Source organism: Macrobrachium nipponense, chromosome 27 (genome assembly GCF_015104395.2).
Source record: "Macrobrachium nipponense isolate FS-2020 chromosome 27, ASM1510439v2, whole genome shotgun sequence".
In the NCBI taxonomy this organism is placed as follows: domain Eukaryota; kingdom Metazoa; phylum Arthropoda; class Malacostraca; order Decapoda; family Palaemonidae; genus Macrobrachium; species Macrobrachium nipponense.
In genome coordinates this window covers 25,666,403-25,687,181 of record NC_087216.1, presented here as the reverse complement: position 1 = coordinate 25,687,181, position 20,779 = coordinate 25,666,403, and the positions used below count along the sequence as shown (strand labels likewise).

Sequence of the window (20,779 nt, the reverse complement as noted above, 5' to 3'; positions counted from 1 at the left end):
AATGACTTTGATAACTATGGTATCATAGTTTATCTGTAAAATTCAAATATACACCATTTTGACTCTGTATTTGATCATGACCCCTCCCATAGGTGCCCTCTACTAGCCTGTCTAAGTAGCACGGAAAAATCCGCTATTCGGAAAATAGAGAAGAATCTCTACAAGTGTAACGCTGCTGAAGTAGCCATTACTTTTAATAAAGTATGCTTGAGAGAGGGTCTGCTTCCTAAGTACAATAATAATAATAATAATAATAATAATAATAATAATAATAATAATAATAATAATAACTGTAAAAACATTATAATAATAATAATAATAATAATAATAATAATAATAATAATAATAATAATAATAATAATAATAATAATAATAATAATAATAAAGCGACCCGGAACCCCACACCATAAATACCACCCAGTCGAATTGGAGGGACTGATAGACAAAAAAAAAAAAAAAAAAAAAAAAAAATAATAATAATAATAATAACAATAATCATACAGTTTATTAATTTATGAAATGGAGTTGGAGTGGCTGGCCAGCGAATGGAAGGACGGAAGAAGGAGTCGCAAAATATAAGGCTCAAAACAAACTGGGCGCAGTGACGGACCCTAGGGCACGCCGCAAACGGCATTTATTATACAACGCCTATACGGCGTACCGCGTGAGATGCACTGACTGCCTTAACCCCATCCCCCCCCTACGGGTTATCAGGCTTAAAAGTTAATCAATAAATGAACTTACCTGTGCCACTATCCCCACTCCCCTTCCCCAACCCATATGCGGGTTATCAACCTTACAGGCTCATTAAATAATGAACTTACCTGTGGAAAGCGTATCTGTATCGCTTATCGTCCACGGGGATGAAGTCCATCATCAGCATGTAATCACAGGTGGGGTCCATCCCGAAGAGCCGGACTTGAAAGGTGGGGAACATTCGCCTGTGAGGAAAACACAAGAAGAGGTAGAGACATCCAAAAAAGAAAAAAAAAAATGAATGAATAAATAAATAAATGAATAAATAAAGAATCATGGATAGAAATGTATAATCTTTTATTCATAAAATTTCTCATGAGGTATTTTAGTGTTCCTGGAACTTTTAAAAGTAAAATTGGATATGAAGCAGATAGTCAATAATTAAGTGATATACGGATTCCATTATTAATACATATACCAGTATGTAAATACCATTATTATTAAAGTTATTAAGGGATAAGTCAAAAAGCTTTAGGAACCTCTGTACCGAGGTTATTGATACCTATAAAGAATATGTACGTTTAATATATATATATTTATATATATATATATAGAATATATATATATATATATATGTATATATATTGTGTATATATATGTATATATATATATATATATATATATATATATATATATTGCCATCTTAAATGACAAAATACTAAAGTATTAAAATTCTGCTAGTAATTAAATACTAGATTCCATATGAAACTGTTACAGAGAGAGAGAGAGAGAGAGAGAGAGAGAGAGAGAGAGAGAGAGAGAGAGAGAGAGGAAGGTGGGTAGGACGAAAGAGAATGGATAATCTCAAGACAGTAGACACGAGAGAGAGAAAGAGAGAAAGAGAGAGCGAGAAGAATGAATAATCCTAGGACCGTAGATAATGAGAGAGAGAGAGAGAGAGAGAGAGAGAGAGAGAGAGAGAGAGAGAGAGAGAGAGAGAAATGAATAATCCAAGGACCGTAGATATTAGAGAGAGAGAGAGAGAGAGAGAGAGAGAGAGAGAGAGAGAGAGAGAGACGAGGAGGTATGATGGCCCAACCATCTGTGGTTCCCTCTCTGATTCATTCTTTATGACAGCATCAGCAGCACAGGCATTCCCTAACTGGTGCAGTCTCTCTCTCTCTCTCTCTCTCTCTCTCTCTCTCTCTCTCTCACACACACACACACACATACGTTTTTCTCCTTGTACGCTGCACGACCAAAATATATGAAGTATGAAAAATAATAAATTTCTCTCTCTCTCTCTCTCTCTCTCTCTCTCTCTCTCTCTCTCTCTCTCTCTCTCTCTCGTCTAATTATAAATGACCGCCGCAGTTTTTGTCAAATGCTTACCTAAGCTTAAGAACCACCATTGTGTATCCTTTTGATAAGAAACCCAATGTTACTAATACAGTTACTTTGTTTGTTTGGCTAAGTCACAAAGAAACAAATGAATTCATTATTTGGCCAAGGAAATTAACATATTTCGGACCCTAGTGTTACTTAACTAATAGCAAACAAAGAAACAAACATACTAAGTATTTTGCAAAGTTTTTTTTGGTCGTAAGGTTCCCAATGCAATTATTATTCCTCCTTGTTATTTACTTATTAAGTTACTTATTGGCTTCCTTAAGCTACAAATAACAAATACAGCATATGTTTTGCAAACATAATCAGTATTTTGTCGTAAGGTACCTAATGCAATTATTCACTTTCCTTGCTTGCTAGTTTGTGCCATTTTACATCTTTCAAACTCGACAGGACGTCATTTTTGTGCTTTTTCTTAACCCCTCATTTCAAAAGAAAGGGATAATTTTAATATTTCTTTGTCCACCCCATTCACTTTTCATCATATTTCAAGCAATAGCTTCCGCCCTCTCTAAATATGTTAGTTTATAATTAAAGGTTAAGTTAGCTAAGATGGTTTGCATTGTCGAAATTAAGTTAGGAAACGAGAAATGTCTGGAAGACTATATAAGGAAGGACGATTTTGTACTGTATTAATTTCAGCTATTCATGAATATATATATATATATATATATATATATATATATATATATATATATATATATATATATATATATATATATATATATATATATATATATATATATATATATATATATATATATATATATATATATATATATATATATATATATATATATATATATATGCATTAAGCTACAAAATGTCGTTTAATACACGATTCGCTTGTATCTCGGAATTGATATATCTTCAAATATGTAAACGAAGAAGAATTTTTTTAGTCGATAATAATTCCGTCCTCGCGTGGATTCGAACCAGCGCACAGAGGAGGAATCAGGACTTCAGTGGAGTTACCAACTCGGCCAACAAGTGCATGAATATTGGTGATGTGATAAAAATTTATATATATTGTATATATATATATATATATAATATATATATATATATATATATATATATATATATATATATATATATATATATATCTTTCCATAGCCAACTCCAGACTTCATACGCACACACACACACACAAACATAAATACATCTTTCCTCGTGTATTTATCATAATCCCATCCCAGGGCCATTGGCAGCGTAGCAAATCGTATATACAAAAGAATCAATCGACTATAGCTGTGACCACCCAGTAAATGCAGTGTTTTTTACAAACATTACAACAATGGTTTATGTTACTAAGGAAACTCCGAAGATACGTCGACTGAGACATTCTATATTTTCTGTTGACTAAAATTGTCCCGTAAATGAGGGTGACATGAATAATGATGTATAATGATATGTGTGATGATAGAAATGATATGTGAATTGTTTATTATTATTATTATTATATATTATTATTAGCATTATTATTATTAGCATTATTATTATTATTATTATTATTATTATTATTATTATTATTATTATTATTATTATTATTATTGTCGTTGTTGGAGACGGAAAATTTCCATATGGAAAATAATGAATAAAAAAAAAATAAATAAATAATAATAATAATAATAATAATAATAATAATAATAATAATAATAATAATAATAATAATAAAAGTAAATATTATTATTATTATTATTATTATTATTATTATTATTATTATTATTATTATTATTATTATTATTATTATTATTATTATTATTCAAACGTAAAATTTCCACATGAAAAAAATGATAAAATATAATCATTTGGTAAACAAGATTGCAGAAGAATATATACCCAAATACAATAATAATAATAATAATAATAATAATAATAATAATAATAATAATAATAATTAAAGACACTGGTAAATACCCTACCCTAGGGCCAAGCCCACTTCTGCCCAGTCTTCACCTACGTAAACAGCCGTGACTATTGCGACAGCACCTCGACACTGCCCAGTACCCTCAAATATCAAAGCAAAACATCTGTTTATCTAGGATTCTCTCTCTCTCTCTCTCTCTCTCTCTCTCTCTCTCTCTCTCTCTCTCTCGTTCTGTTTATCCTTCGTGAGAGAGAGATAGAGAATTCTTTTCATGATGTTTCTTTATAAATATTAGTTGCATATGTACCGTAATGTGGTTCCATATATATATATATATATAATATATATATATATATATATATATATACATATCTATATATATATATATATATATATATATATATATATATATATATATAGTGTGTGTGTGTGTGTTGTGTTGTGTGATGTGTGTAAATCGTCTGGAATCAGTTAAAGATAAAACTGTACAGAGATAAAAATCATGAATTACTCTGATATACCTTTCTAATAACTAGGTATACCTAATCTATCCCTTAGGTTAACAGGGGTACAAATTACACAACCGCTCCCATACCCCTCCCCTCCTTCTTGCTCAGGATTCGAACGCGTGTCGCCTTTTAGCTGAGAGAGTTCACCCTAGCTCAAAAGAAAATCTTGACAAATTCTCTTGGGACACAAAGTAAACAAAGCGAGCTCCTTTTTGTCTTAAGACAAACAATTTGTCTCTGTGAAAGAGGTAGCGGCGCTGTGTCCTTTAAAAAAAAAATGGTTGTTTCTGAAAATATAAATGGTTTTGTATGCAACAAGGTTTGGGAAAGGGTTTAACTCCATATAATATTAGGTATACATAAGTGACAATATTTGTTAGCACGTTTGTACTCTAGGTGCGTTTGTGACTGGGCGTTTGTGTGCGTGTATGTATGTATTTTTATTGATGAATATTGGTATTTATGTTCATATATACAGGGATACAGATATCGGTTGATGAATATGTTTATCGTAATAGATCAAGATACCTATGTTTATCAATTTAGACCTGTTTGGACCAAATTTTCTAGAAATAGCTTCTCCTACAGACATTTTCCCTAGAAATATCACTTAGAATATCTAATCCTAGAAACATCTTTCTCAAGAAATATTTTTCTCCAAGAAATATCGTCATCTAGAAATAGCACCTAGAAATATATTCCCCTTGAAATAGCTTTTCCTAGAAATACTTTCTAAAAGAAACTTCGAGAAATGTCTTTTCTAGAAATATCTTCTTTCGTCACAAAAATCTTGCAAAATTTAACTCGTATTTTGCGACTTTGGAGAATTCTCTCTCTCTCTCTCTTTCTCCGGTGCTCTGACGAATTTAGGTGTATCAAAGAATATAAAAGCGAATACCATTGCCACTAATGTTACGATAGACTTGTTTCACATTTCTCTCTCTCTCTCTCTCTCTCTCTCTTTCGTCTTTCGCGTACCTGACTCATTCTTCGGCAGCAAATAAATTCGGTAATTTGCATCCATTCTTCTCCAGGGAAAATATGCGCGCTCTCTCAACGGTTTGGTAGGGTGCGTTCAGTTGGTCACGTTCTCAGAAGACGCTTAAAAAAAAGCGCACTCGCGTTTTGCTCAATAAAGGTCCGTTCTGAAAGGCGTATTTGAGGGTTTAATTATAGTCGTTTTAGAAAACGAATTGCTAGATTAAGAAAGAATACTGTGGATTTGCAATAAAAATAAAAAGTTAGTTTTACTCGTCAGGTAAACGGAAAAGGTCTTACCGACGCGACGACGAGGCAAAGGAACGCGCCCTTGAAATGTAAGAGTCTGACACTCGAAATAAAAAACTATTTTCACTCGTTAGACGAACGTGGGAAACGGTTTAGCGACGCTGCGGCTGGACGGCTGAACGCGCCCCTTAAAAAAATAGAGGATCCGAACGTAAAAAGAATGGTGTCCGAATCCCTTTTAGTCCATGCAAAACAGAGGCTTAGAATCCTCAGATGCTGGCCAACTGTTTTGCGAAAGCCCAGATTAAGGAAGATTGAAGGAGTCGATCGGCGCGACCGAGGTTTTATATTTGTTTGTGTTTGTGTGTGTTTGTGTGCGTGTTTGTTCGATCTTTTGGTTCAGGGCCAAGTGACAGCCACTTTATAAAAGACTGGTTTTGTTGGTCCCTACATACTCCCCTGACAAGCCCCCCTCCCCTCCCCCCATTTTTCAACAGGCCCCCTCACCCCTCACCCCTTACACATACCCAGGCCTCTTTTTCACATTCTGTCTATGATTTCTTATTTCAGTCAAGTAAGCATATTTCAGTTATAAAGTCATTTAAAAAAAAATATTTTCATCATCAATTTTATTATAATGAGGTGATTATTCCCAATCCTGTCTATAATATTTTTAACTCAAACATATTTCATTTATAAAGACATTTGTTATAAATATATTTTCATCATAAATTTTATTATTATGAGGGAGATTTTTTCCAAGCCTGTCTATAATATTTTTAAGTTAAATATATTTAAGTAATTAAAGTCTTTTTATAAATATATTTTCATTATGAATTTTATCATAATGATCTGATTTTTCTAATTCTCTCTATAATATTTTTAAGCTAATTAAGCATATTTTATAAAGTGTTTTTGTAAATATATCTTCATTATATTCTTCATTACAATGAGGTGATTTTCTCCCAATTCTGTCTATAATAATTTCGAGTCAAATGAAAATATTTCATAGCCTTTTATAAACATATTTTCATTATAGATTGCATTATAATGAACTGATTCTTCCTAATTCTCTGTATAATATTTTTTAATTAATTAGGTGACAATCAAATGACTGTTATTAATGTTCGTAACTAATGACTCATCATTAGGACTTAATTATATTAATTATATTAATATAATTTCTGTAACTGTTATGATTGTCTCCACTGAATTATTTTTGCTTATCATTGAATTTAAGTTATTTTACTGTTACTAGAGTCAATTTACCGTTACTGAAGTTATTTTACCGTTACTGGAATGAACACCTTTACGGAAATTACTTGAGCGTTACTCAAGGTTTTCCCCGTTACTGGAGTTACTTTACCGTTACTGACGTTATTTTATCGTTACTGGAGTCATTTTACCGTTACTGGAGTTATTTTACCGTTACTGGAATTACTACCGTTCCGGGAATTACTTAAGCGTTACTCGGGTTTTTCCCCGTTACTTTACCGTTACTGGAGTTATTTTACCGTTACTCTAGTTATTTCTCCTTTACTTCAGTTGTTTTACCGTTACTTAAGTATTTTACGAGTACTCTCATTACACCCTTTGACCGTTACTTGAGTTATTTTACGGTTATTTAAGTAATTTTACCGTTACTGGCGTTATTTGACCGTTACTGGCATTACAACATAAAAAAAAACTTTGCATGTATTTAAACAACAACAAGAGGGTCTGCCCCTGTTGATTCAACATCAGCTTAGCATCACTTTCCCCCACCACCTCTCTCTCTCTCTCTCTCTCTCTCTCTCTCTCTCTCTCTCTCTCTCTCAACCCTTCCCTCTCTTCCTCTCTGACCTACGAAACTTTCCTTCGTAAAAACCGGAATAAACACAAAATTAAATCTACATCAAAATAGGAAGACAAGAATAGATTCCTGACTTGGAATCGCAGACGCAACATTCCTGAGAATCCTATTCTTTTAAGAACACCACACGACCGAAAGTCTACTTCTGGGCTCACAGACGCGTCAGGAATTTGGCCAAATTCAACTGGACGAATTCCCGACGGGGAATTTTGCCCAAACTGTGGTATTTACGACTCATTCGTCCGCTTGTGAATAATCACTGTAGGTATTATAGGCAGTCATTATACAGCTTTAAACAGCGGCGCGAGACATCGTATATAGACATTATAGGAGTCATTACGTAGTTAGTTTATAATCGGTATAGGGGGATGAGTGTGTTAGCTTTTAAACTGAGAAAATCTATTTCCTGGTTTTAAGATCTGTTCGTGACTGAGACGATATTTCCTTGAATGTCAATAGAATGTATTTATATATGTTCAGGAAATAACAATAATAAAAATCTCAATATAATTTATAATGTTTATGAAAATACAATGTAAGAAAAGTAAAAAAAAAATATACTGATTATTAACAAGGATTATGATGAAGCAGGGAATAATAAATGTCTACAGAGAGAGAGAGAGAGAGAGAGAGAGAGAGAGAGAGAGAGAACACGATAAGTTTACTCACACCGAAAGAAAGGCAGGAACTAAGTGTCTACCAAGAGAGAGAGAGAGAGAGAGAGAGAGAGAGAGAGCACAATAAGATTACTCGCACCAAAAAGAAGGGCAAAGAATGTCTACAGAGAGAGAGAGAGAGAGAGAGAGAGAGCACGATAATCTTACACCAAAAGCGAGGCAAAAGATAAAAGATAGCGAGAGAGAGCGAGAATGAGAGAGAGAGAGAGAGAGAGGTTCTTACTCACCAAAAAGACTCAGTAATGTCTACAGAGAGAGAGAGAGAGAGAGAGAGAGAGAGAGAGAGAGAGGTCCTTACTCACAAAAAGAAAAACAACAACTCAGTAATGTCTAGAGAGAGAGAGAGAGAGAGAGAGAGAGAGAGAGAGAGAGAGAGAACACTCAAGCCTAATCCCTGTGTACACAGTGTTGACTAGTAATACCCGAACAAGTGTAAACACTCCCAATCAATTGGCGCGGACTTTAGCTACATGCAAATCCCGATGGTTGATCGCCGAAATCAGGCGGATTAACACCACAACCGTGATGACTTCTGTCTTAACAGAGCGCTACTGCTACTGCTACTTTGCTGCTACTTCTCCTCCTCCTCTACTTTACGGCGATCCACGGACATCTGCGCGCTGGCATAAGGCCACTTTAGTCTGAACCACGAGGTGAGAAAGTCGCTCGAGAGGTTACAAACGCAACTTCATCGTGATGTCAACACTGATCTCTTACATGATGGGAATTGGATTGTCACCTTTGGTCGCCATCTTGGCACTCCTAAGTTGTCTTAGTTAAAAGTTCGGGAAAGTTTATTATCATTATTATTATTATTATTATTATTATTATTATTATTATTTTATTATTATTACATGGTTAAGGTTCTAAAAAATCCAGCTATGGCAAATAAAATACAGCTAACTAATGACATTAAAAACTAGAAAGTTAAAAGTGAAAATAAATACTGGCATAAAAGAATAAATCAATAAATAACAAATAAATCAAATGCATAAATATACAAGGTAATACATAAAGGCAACATAATTTTAATCCTAGATTATTGTAGAAATAACGCAAAAACAATAATTTGTAGAAATAACATTAAAAAAAACAATGAGTTTTCATAATATTGATAAATTTTTACTGATATTAATCTTTGTTGCATCATAATGAAGGTTTTTGTAATAATAATAATAATAATAATAATAATAATAATAATAGTAATAATAATAACTATTAATTAATAATAATAATAATAATAATAATAATAATAATAATAATAATAATGAATTTCAAGAATATCATCATAAAAAACAACCATCTTCATGAATCATCCTTTCATCATTATCAAAATAATTGTATAAAAGAGCCAGAAATAGTAATAATAATGAATGTGTCTATGACGTAATTCAACACAAATATGAATCATCACTATCCTAGACACCATATTCATTATCATCATCGATTCATCACATGCAACAGCCATGATCCGTCGGAGAGAGAGAGAGAGAGAGAGAGAGAGAGAGAGAGAGAGAGAGAGAGAGAGAGAGAGCGAAAATAGCATGACGAGTTAAAGAAGTGTAAATCTTTATACATACACGCACGTCAGCGGGAAACAAGAGTCATGTATTAGCATAATCCAGAATAAGCAGAGAGAGAGAGAGAGAGAGAGAGAGAGAGAGAGAGAGAGAGAGAGAGAAATTTGATCTATGGGCATCATCTATAGGGAAGCTTTCATATGGTATCTATTTTTTTTCTTTTTGTTTATAGTACAAGGATGTCTATTTTCATAATTGGTTAGCATGATCCCGAATCAGCACAGCGAGAGAGAGAGAGAGAGAGAGAGAGAGAGAGAGAGAGAGAGAGAGAGAGAGAGAGAGATTGATCTGTGGGCATCATCTAAGGAAGCTGGTGTTTTTTTTTTTTTTTTTTTGGTGGTATATGGTACAAGGGTATCAGTATTTTTATAATTGGTTTGTTAACTCCTTTTTTTAACATTTACTTTCGTTCTACCTTTGTCACCCGTTCTTTAGTTTATTCTTTTCATTTTTCAACTCTCCTTATTCTTAGGGTGCCTCCCAACTGCAGTAAAACATGTAGGCAACTTGTTGTAAACACATCACAAACAATTTACATACAAGTCAAAGACTTAATGTTATTCCCAACCAGTTCTTCATATGATTATCCAGCAATTGCCACAGATCCGTTCTACACCTAAGGTCGTTGACTTCTTTACAACATTCACTGACTTGTTTACAACATGTCAATGACTTGTTTACATGTCACTGAATTGTTACAACATGTCATTGACTTGTTTACAAAATGTCATTGACTTGTTTACAAAATGTCATTGACTTGTTTAATATGTCAATAACTTGTTTACAACATTTCAATGACTAATTTCCAACTTGTCAATAATTTGTCTACAACATTTGTGATACGTACCCTATAAGTTTCCAACGTGTATTTGGGGCATGTTTTACACAAATGTGGACGTACCCTTCTGCACTTAAGGTCAATGACTTGTTTCCAACATGTCTGTGAAATGTATGTGACAATTTTCCGACTTGTGACAATGAGACTTACTTTCCTCTCATAAAATCGTATTCCAATACTTAATCTTCTTATCACTTCCTTCCTCTCTCCTCTCCCTCTTCCCTTCCTTAATTAGTCTCCTGACGAGTGACGACGAACTTCCCTTTACAACCTATACAACAACAACAACAACAACGGGAGAAGCGCAACAAACGCATCCATCCCTTGACTGAGAGAGACAGAGAGAGAGAGAGACGCACACACATAGAGTATAGACCATCTTCAATGACAATGCCGATTGACGAGAGAGCAAAAAGGTGTTGTCTCAATCGCTGGTCCTCCGTCTTCTAAACACCTCACTCGTCTCCCAAAGAAGAAGAAAAAGAAGAAAAAGAAGAAGAAGAATGAAAGGAAAAAACAAGATAAACCCAAAACAAGGGATAAGTCAATTCGTGGCTTCCAATCTCGAATCCAAACATTATCAGTTCTGTAACAGGGAAGAGATTTGATTGCAATAAAGAGAGTAAGGGACAAAACTATTTACTTTAATATAAAGAGTTAAGTCAACAATCTTATTTTACTTGTATAATTTATATATATATATATATATATATATATATATATATATATATATATATATATATATTATTATTTTATAAATTAATTTTATTTACAAATTTATCATTTATACATCGCACTGAGCTAAAACAGAATATTATTATTATCATAATTATGAACATTACGATTCATTCAACCATTTTCCCCGTTCACCTCCCATCCTCCCCATCATCACCCCTTCCCCCCACCCTATCCCATTATCCCATCACGCTAACAACCCCTTCGTTCGTAATCTCCCAGCAGTGACCCAAATTAAGTGCGAATGAAAGCAACCCATCCATAACTCAGCCTCGGACGCCGTTGCTATGACAACGGGGACGCTCAACGAACGCCCCGAGGTTAAGCCGCGATGACAGAGCCACTCGGCGAGCGTTAACATTGTAACACTCAGCCGGGGGGAAAAGAGAGAGAGAGAGAGAGAGAGAGAGATATCTTATGAATGGTTTTTGGAGGTAATTACTTCGTCGAGATCAGCCCATTTCTGCATTAGATTTAGGAAGGGTGTTGGAATGTCTCTCTCTCTCTCCCTCTCTCTCTCTCTCTTTGATTGGTATTTCTCATGATTTTTACGGAGAGGGAGAGAGAAAGAGAAGTCATCAGCATCGTCTTCTCTCTCTCTCTCTCTCTCTCTCCGTTGTAGCTCCAAAGTTCAAATTTGGGTACTTAATTTCTAAGCTAAATGAGAGAGAGAGAGAGAGAGAGAGAGAGAGATGATAATGATGATTTCTTTTTCTCCCCATAAGTGAAAACCATGAGAAATGCCCTATAAGAGAAAAAGAGAGAGAGAGAGAGAAGACGCTCATTTTGACCTCCCCCACCCCTGCTCTCTCTCTCTCTCTCTCTCTCTCTCTCTCTCTCTCTCTCTCTCTCTCCTTCGATCAGTGGAATTTGTAATAAGCAAATCAATAAAGACTACCAATAAATCATGAGAGCATAAAGTCGTAAAGAAGAGGTGTTGAGTCCTCTCAAGTAGAGAGGGGTTGCTCGTTTGTGTCAACATGGAGGAGGAAGGGGGAGGAAGGACCTCCCCCTTTCGATATATTTCGGGAGGGCGTCGCCGTCAATGGGTCCTTTGTAAGAGGGGTGGTCCTACTCGGAAACCCGAGAGATTTTTAGGATGTCAATGAAAGCTAATGAAGGATCCCGCTGAAGGATTCATTGGGAATCTCTCTCTCTCTCTCTCTCTCTCTCTCTGGTAGACATTAGAGGTGCCTCACTGAGGGACCTGGGGCAACCCGAACAAGATGTAAGGTAACGGTAAGGTAAGGTCTCTCTCTCTCTCTCTCTCTCGTAATATCATTCAAAGTAATCATTCGCAAATGAAGCCAATGAATTATTCCGTTGAAGGATTTATTAGGATCCTCTCTCTCTCTCTCTCTCTCTCTCTCTCTCTCTCTCTCTCTCTCTCTCTCTCTCTCAGAATGCCATTCAAAGCGATCATCTGCAAATATTGCTAATGAATTATTCCGTTGAAAGATTTATGAGACTTGAGTCTCTCTCTCTCTCTCTCTCTCTCTCTCTCTCTCTCTCTCTCTCTCTCTGAATACTACTTTAAGTCAGGAACACTTCTATAAATGAAAATTCTTTAAAAAACGAAAAGTCTCCCAAGGATAAGCAGTTGAACGCAGCCACTATGAGCATTTTGTAGAAAATATTTCAAGGAATCACCAGTTGAACGTAGCCATTGTCTCAACTGATGACCTGTTGAACGCAGCCACTTTTGGCATTTTACCGAAAATATTTTCAGTAACCACAAGCTGAACGCAGCCACTTCGGGCAGTTCAGAGAAAATGTCTAAAGGAATAAGTATGTGAACGCAGCCACTATGAACTATTTTACAGAAAACATCTAAAGAAATAAGTAGTTGAACGCAGCCACTTTGAGCAATTTTATGAAAAAAGTCTCAATGAAAGCCCACTTAAACGCAGCCAATTTGAGCAATTTACAGAAAACGTCTCCAAGAAGCATCATTTGAACGCAACCAATTTGAGCAATTTACAGAAAACGTCTCAAGGAAGGACCATTTGAACGCAGCCAATTCGAGCAATTTACAGCCATTTAGGGCATTATACATGAAACGTCTCGAGTAATGACCAGTTGAACGCAGCCAATTTGAGCAATTTACAGAAAACGTCACGAGTAATGACTAGCTGAACGTAGCCATTTTGAGCAAATTACAGAAAACGTCTCAATGAAAGCCCAGTTGAACGCAGCCAATTTGAGCAATATACAAAAAACGTCTCAATGATAGACCAGTTGAACGCAGCCATTCACAGCATTTTACAGACACGCAGGAACTAAAAAAAAAGACAGAAAGAAAGAAAACACAGGGTACAAGACTAGCACTTGTTTGCAACGTTGCTCGTACATGACCGCGAATGCGCCTGCGAGCAGGAATAAGGTCGCTTCTGCGCAGGTCCGGTTACGGCCTTGCTCCGGATGAAGGATTTTCCAATATATACGTCGGCGAGATGACCCTGATGATGATGACACTTCTTCTTCTTTTTCTTCTTCTTCTTCTTCTTCTTCTGCGCGCATATGTGGTACGCACGGGGCGCTGCTATGTACGTGCGTATATATAACGGCCACCCGTGTGATAATTAGACAAACCTCTGCTGCTTTTGCAACACGATTCTTGCCTGGAGTTTTAAGTACAACACCAGACGTCGGGGAGACTTCTCTCCTAGGAGGTTTTTTCTATTTTTTTTTTATATCGTATGAGGGTTGGGGGATGAGGGTAGGGGGTAGGGTAAGGGGTAGGGGGTTCAGGGGGAGAGGGTTCAGGGGGAGAGGGCTAAGGGGGTAGGGTATGGAGGAGGGAAGGGAAGAGGAGGTAAGACTTCTTCTTCTTGTATTTTTTGTTTTGGTTTAATTTTTTTTATCCGTGGTGGGGAAGGGGTGGTGGTTGAGAAGGGGTAAGGGGTAGGGTAGAGGATGGTAGGGGAGGATGGGGGCTTGGGGGTTGGGGTTTGGGGGTTGGGGGTTGGCAAAGATGAAGGGGGAGGGAGGTTATGGTGGTGGTTGGGTCCTTATTAAAAAAAGGTCATTTGGTAGATTTATTTTTGCAGTTTTTTTATTACGGAAGTTTATTGAGTTAATAAAAAGTCTTAAATAACAATGAAATTTTTTTTAAATATTATAAAGGACCTATAATAAACCACATTACATTTACTAAAAAACTTCCACAAATAATGAATAAAAGAATATATGCAAATCAGATCACACCGAAAATCACAGAATCTAATAAAAAAACCTAACAATAAAATTAAAAAAACTAACATTGAAAAGCCCACAGGATATGACCCCTAATGACGCATCATAAAAAACAAATAGGATGGACCAAAAAAAACCTTAATTAATTAAGAGTCAGAGAGAGAGAGAGAGAGAGAGAGAGAGCAGAGAGAAGAAAGAGAGAGAGAGAGAGAGAGAGAGAGAGAGAGAGAGAGAGGTGAAGACGGCACGTGTGTTTTGTATCAGACACTGCGGGAGGGAGATGCTGCTGGGGAGTCCTGTATGGTTTTGCATGAGAGAGAGAGAGAGAGAAGAGAGAGAGAGAGAGAGAGAGTACAATAATCATAAAAAATAAGAGAAAATCATCCCAGAATTTCTTGAGAGTATTCTAAATCAAGAAACGTATGATTATGAAAGGCATGTCCTATATATATACATATATAAATATATATATATATATTTAAATATATATAAATATATATATATATATATATATATATATATATATATATGTCATATATATATACACACACACACACACACACACACACACACATATATATATATATATATATATATATATATATATATATGATATATATACATATATATATATATATATATATATATATATGTATATACAATATATATATATATATATATATATATATATATATATATATATAGTTATATATATATAAATGTTTCAAAACAATGTCAAAATAAATTTCAAGAACTAAAACGAACGTAATTTTGAATACTTGTTAACAAAATAAAAAACACGAATAAAAGCATTATGAATATATTTGGAATTGCATGAAAACAACATTGTCTCGAAAAAACACCAGAATAATTTCCGAGAAACTAAACGGCAAATAATTCTAAATTCCAGTTAGAAATAAGAAAATATATATCTTCAGAATTACATTTTAGAAAATTGTTTCAAGACAATGCCAAATAACGTCAGAGAAAAAGTAATAAAAAGAAACTCCTAAGTTATTTATATCGTTTAATTGAATAAATAACTAATTAATCAATAATAAATGGCCAAAAATTAATAAAAAGTCCTCAGTTATTCTATCGTTAATTAATAAATGAATTATTATTTAATTAAAAATTGATTTATAAAAAAATAAATGAACAAAAACAAAACCATTACGAATGAGATATTTGGAATGACATAAAAATAATATTGTCTCAAATTCTCACCCCAAAAAATTTAATGAATGAAGAAAAATGATTAAATATAGGCATTACGAATGAGATACAGAATTCACCTCAGAGCAGCAGACGAGAAGGGACAAATACAAAACAAGAAAACACCGACAAAGACAACGGACGACCAAAGACACTAAGAGAAGAAAATATGTCATCCGCGCGACTGTGACATTTGCAAAGAAAACAGAAATAAATTCGGGAATATTATTTTTTTTTCTCGCCATCGCTGAGTCACTTCGGTTCAAATTTGCGAATTTTTATTCGTTTTTATTTATTTTTCATTAATCAATTTGTTTATTTATTTATTCCTTTATTTAAACAATAGTAATAATTGAGGAACTTTTATTCCTTTAATTTATTTTTTATTGATTAATTGCCTATTTAGTAATTAAAAATATAAATAACTAGGACTTTTTATTCATTTTTGGTTAGTTTTTATTAATTAATTAGTTATTTATTTATTTATAAACAGAAATAATTTAGTTTTCATAAAATTTTATTTAGTTATTAATTAATTGATTTATTTAATCAAAGAATATAAATACTTTAGGAATATTCAGTTATTTTTATCGTTTATTATTTTTATCGTTTATTTATTTAACTAATTTTTTAAAAATTAAATAAATTAAAAATTTAGATTTTCGATTTGTTTAAAAAATAGATAAATTAATTAATTAGAAAAAAATACTACACCTATGGAAACCAAATATTACATAAATATGTACAAATTGATAAATGAATCAATTCATAAATAAAACAAATAAATAGACGTAGAAAAATATGAATAAATGAATTCATCCACATCTCATCGACAATTAATAATAATAATAAAATTATATAATATAAAAATAATGAGAAATATTAATAAATGAATTCCCATCCATTATCTTCATCTACAATAATAATTAATAATAATAATAATAATAATAATAAAAATAATGAGTATATATAAGAATAATATAAGTAATAATAATAATAATAGTATTAATAATGATAATGATAATAATTAATGATAAAAAAATAATATAAAATAATAATAATAATGATGATGATAATAATAATGATAATAATAATAATAATAATAATAATAATAATAATAATAATAATAATAATAATAATAATAATAATAATAATAAACATCCAAACGAAACGAAATTATATTAATACCCAAAAGAGACAGACAAATCACCGTCAGAAGGAACACTTGGAGACCTAATGACCCGAAAGGGTCATTAAGGGTGGATCAAGGTCATTAAGCTTCGCTTACTCAAACAAGGGGCAATCATTAAGAGGAGAGAGAGAGAGAGAGAGAGAGAGAGAGAGAGAGAGAGGAGAGAGAGAGAGAGAGAAGACTAACTCCCAATAGCTCTGTATTGTCTCGGTAAACAATGGCTAATGGTGTAGTCCTAGAGAGACATGAAAATAAATAGATAATTAAGTAAATGGATAAATAAATACATAAATAAATAAATATAATAGTAAATAAATAAATGAATGCATAAGTGAATAAAATTGTATATATATATATATATTATATATATATATATATATACTGTATAATGTATTTATATATATATATATATATATATATATATATATATATATATGTGTATGTATATATATATATATATATATATATATATATATATATATATATATATATATATATACAGAAAACGTAAACAGGATGATTTGTTACGAACATATTCCAGATCAAAACAGCCATCTGTTCAAAAGATAACCTATCCACACACAGACCAAACTGTATCAGTTTACTATATACCACGGACGACACATCGGTCCTTTTAACACCTACATCTACTAAAAAAAAAATGGCAAAACATATCTAATATCATCAGGCCCTTCAAAGGTAAGATCGCGTGCACGAAGTCACAACGACAGAGCCATCTCGTTCATCAGCGTCCTGTTTTTTTTTTTTTTCTTTTTTTTTCACCGAGCCTCTCGAAGTAGTGACAACTGTTTTCTGTTGCGTCACGTTTCGCCTCCGAAGGCAGTTTTGTGATAATGTCAGAACTCTTGTGAACGTCCTGTTTGGGGTGAACATATGAATGCGTAAGTGTGACAAGTAAGCGGATGTGAGCCCTTGATAGATGATATATATATGTATATATAATTATATATATATATATATATATATATATATATATATATATAAATATATATGAGTTGTGTGTTTATAATATATATATATATATATATATATATATATATATATATATATATATATAATATATACATATATATATATATATATATATATATATATATATATATATATATCTATATAATATATATATATATATGTTTTTATAATATACATATAATAATATATATATATATATCTATACATATACATATATATATGATATATATATATATATATATATAGAATTATGAATTAAGCTACAGATGTCCTTTAATATATCCAATTCGCTCTTCCCATCGGAATTAATATACTTTCATATATGTTAACCGAAGGGGAATTTTTTAGCTGAAAATAATTTCGTCCTCTCGTGGATTCGAACCAGCGCAGCAGACAGAGGAGAAATCAGGACTTAAGTGACATTACCTCACTTGTTGGCCGAGTTGGTAATGTCACTGAAGTCCTGATTTATCCCCTGTGCGCTGGTTCAAATCCACGAGAGGAAGGAATTATTATCAACTAAAAATTCCCCTTCGGTTAACATATCTGAAAATATTAATTCCGAGGTAGAGCTAATTGGATATTATAGGACTTTGTAGCCTAATGCATGTATATGAATCATGGTGATGTGATAGTTCAAATGAGGAATATCTCAATGTATATATATATATATATATATATATATATCTATATATATATATATATATATATATATATATAAAATAATTATCACATCACCGTGATTCATATAGATCATTCGAGCTACAAATGTCCTTTAGTATCTAATTCGCTCTACCTCGGAATTTATATATTTTCATATATGTGCTGAAGGGGAATTTTTAGTTGATAATAATTTCGTCCCCTGTTGGCCGACTGGATAACGTCACTGGTCGTTCCTGATTTCGCTCCCGTCCACTGGACGGTGGTTCGATCCCATGAGGGGACGAAATTATTATCAACTAAAAAATTCCCCTTCATTACATATATGAAAATATATCAATTCCGATGGTAGAGCGAATTAGATATTAAAAGGACATTTGTAGCTCGAATGATATATATATCTATAGGTAATATATACATACATACATAAAATCATATCTGATGAATATAAATACAAAAGAGAAATCCAAATGTATAGCAATCAAAATAAAGCAAAGTTCTTTTATCTTAAACTTCACCTCACTGCTAAGGTTCTCGCTATGTACTACAGTTTTGGAATTGGTTGCAATATAAAATTTGGGCCAAAGGCCAAGCGCTGGGACCTACTATGATGTTGAGGTCATTCAGCGATGAAGGAGAAATGATAGTTTAATTTTTTTTTGTATTTCAAGGTGTAATAAAAGGAAAACCTTCTGCAGTTTTTCTTGAGAATATCAGGGAAGGTAAGATGGAAGAGAATGCCAACGGAGGTACAGTGAAAGGAATGAAGGGGGCTGCAGCTAGTGGCCTACGGTACGCCGCAACAGGACCTTGAATCACGCCTACAGTGGGCACCGCGTGGTGCACTGGGGCCACTGACCCCTCTACGTAAAACAGAACTTTGAAACAATATTATTTTAGGGGAATTTTAATTACAAATTTTTATTTTTTTAAAGTTAAATCTTAATTTATAAAAATTATGTGAAACGTCACTTTGAGTCGAAATTTCGATCTATTGAGAATATTATTACAAAGTATATATATATTATATATATATATATATATATATATATATATATATATATATATATATAAAAATATATATCATGACATCTTGAAATAAAATAGTTTCATCTTCAAAAAATTTTTTTTAATGTTTTTGCAGGGACATATTCGACTGTCAATAACATCCTTGGATCTCTCTCTCTCTCTCTCTCTCTCTCTCTCTCTCTCTCTCTCTCTCTCTCGCTCTCTCTCTTCAAGGAAAATTCAGCCGCAAATCATACCTTCAGTCCCTCGATAATTAGCGCCTACTTATGCCAACAGGCATTGGTTTTCTATGATAATAAACTCATATAAGTCCTCGTGCTTAACCTGTCATCTTAACCGCTGACGAAATCTTGCGCTTGGACACTCCAGCGGTTGACAGCTTCGTAGTCGAGCTTACGAATGAACCGCTCATTCCTTGATGTTATTTGGCATCCGTCTGACATCCAGACATCCGTGCACTTGCATCCAGGCGGTTATACACACGTACACGCAGGTACATACACATGAACGCCCACACAAACAGACTAACCAGTTGTAACAGAATTCGAGCGAGAAGTCCGAAGCTTCGAATCTCACTCATTCACTTCTCATCCTAATCAGCATCCACCTGGCATCCAGACAGCCATGTACTTACTACATCCAGGTGTCTATACGTTTACTTACGCACGCACATACAAGCACACGCACACATACACGCACATACAAGCTGGCAAGCAAAGATATCCATCGAGGTAAACGGAACCAGTCAGATTTCGAACGAGAAATCAGAAGCTTCGAACATCATTCATTCACCGCTCGTCCTACTAAGCATCCTGCAGACATCCAGTCATCCAAAGACTTGCATCCAGAGACGTCCATACACACATATACACAGATATACATACACGTACAGGACACAGGTCGACCACCCAAGGTGCGAAAGAAGCCAAGAGACAGATCTCGAACCAGAAACCCGAAGCATACAATCAACTGAGTCTCGGATATACATACACTCGGCTCCGAATGAGACCTTCCCGTTGTTGGTCATCGATCTCACCATCATTAATTAAACGGTCACGATGGGGCTTATGAAGACATCATCTCCACCTTAAGAGAGAGAGAGAG

General features: G+C 33.6%; 1 protein-coding gene across 1 annotated transcript in view; it reads right to left on the bottom strand.

Annotated features, from left to right (window-relative positions):
• Positions 1-20,779, bottom strand: part of LOC135200946 (uncharacterized) — a 98,347-nt gene that overhangs the window by 44,868 nt on the left and 32,700 nt on the right. Inside the window, exon 3 of the mRNA XM_064229721.1 lies at positions 825-941. Coding sequence (XP_064085791.1) covers positions 825-941 — 117 coding nt within the window. The remainder of the gene's footprint in view (positions 1-824; positions 942-20,779) is intronic.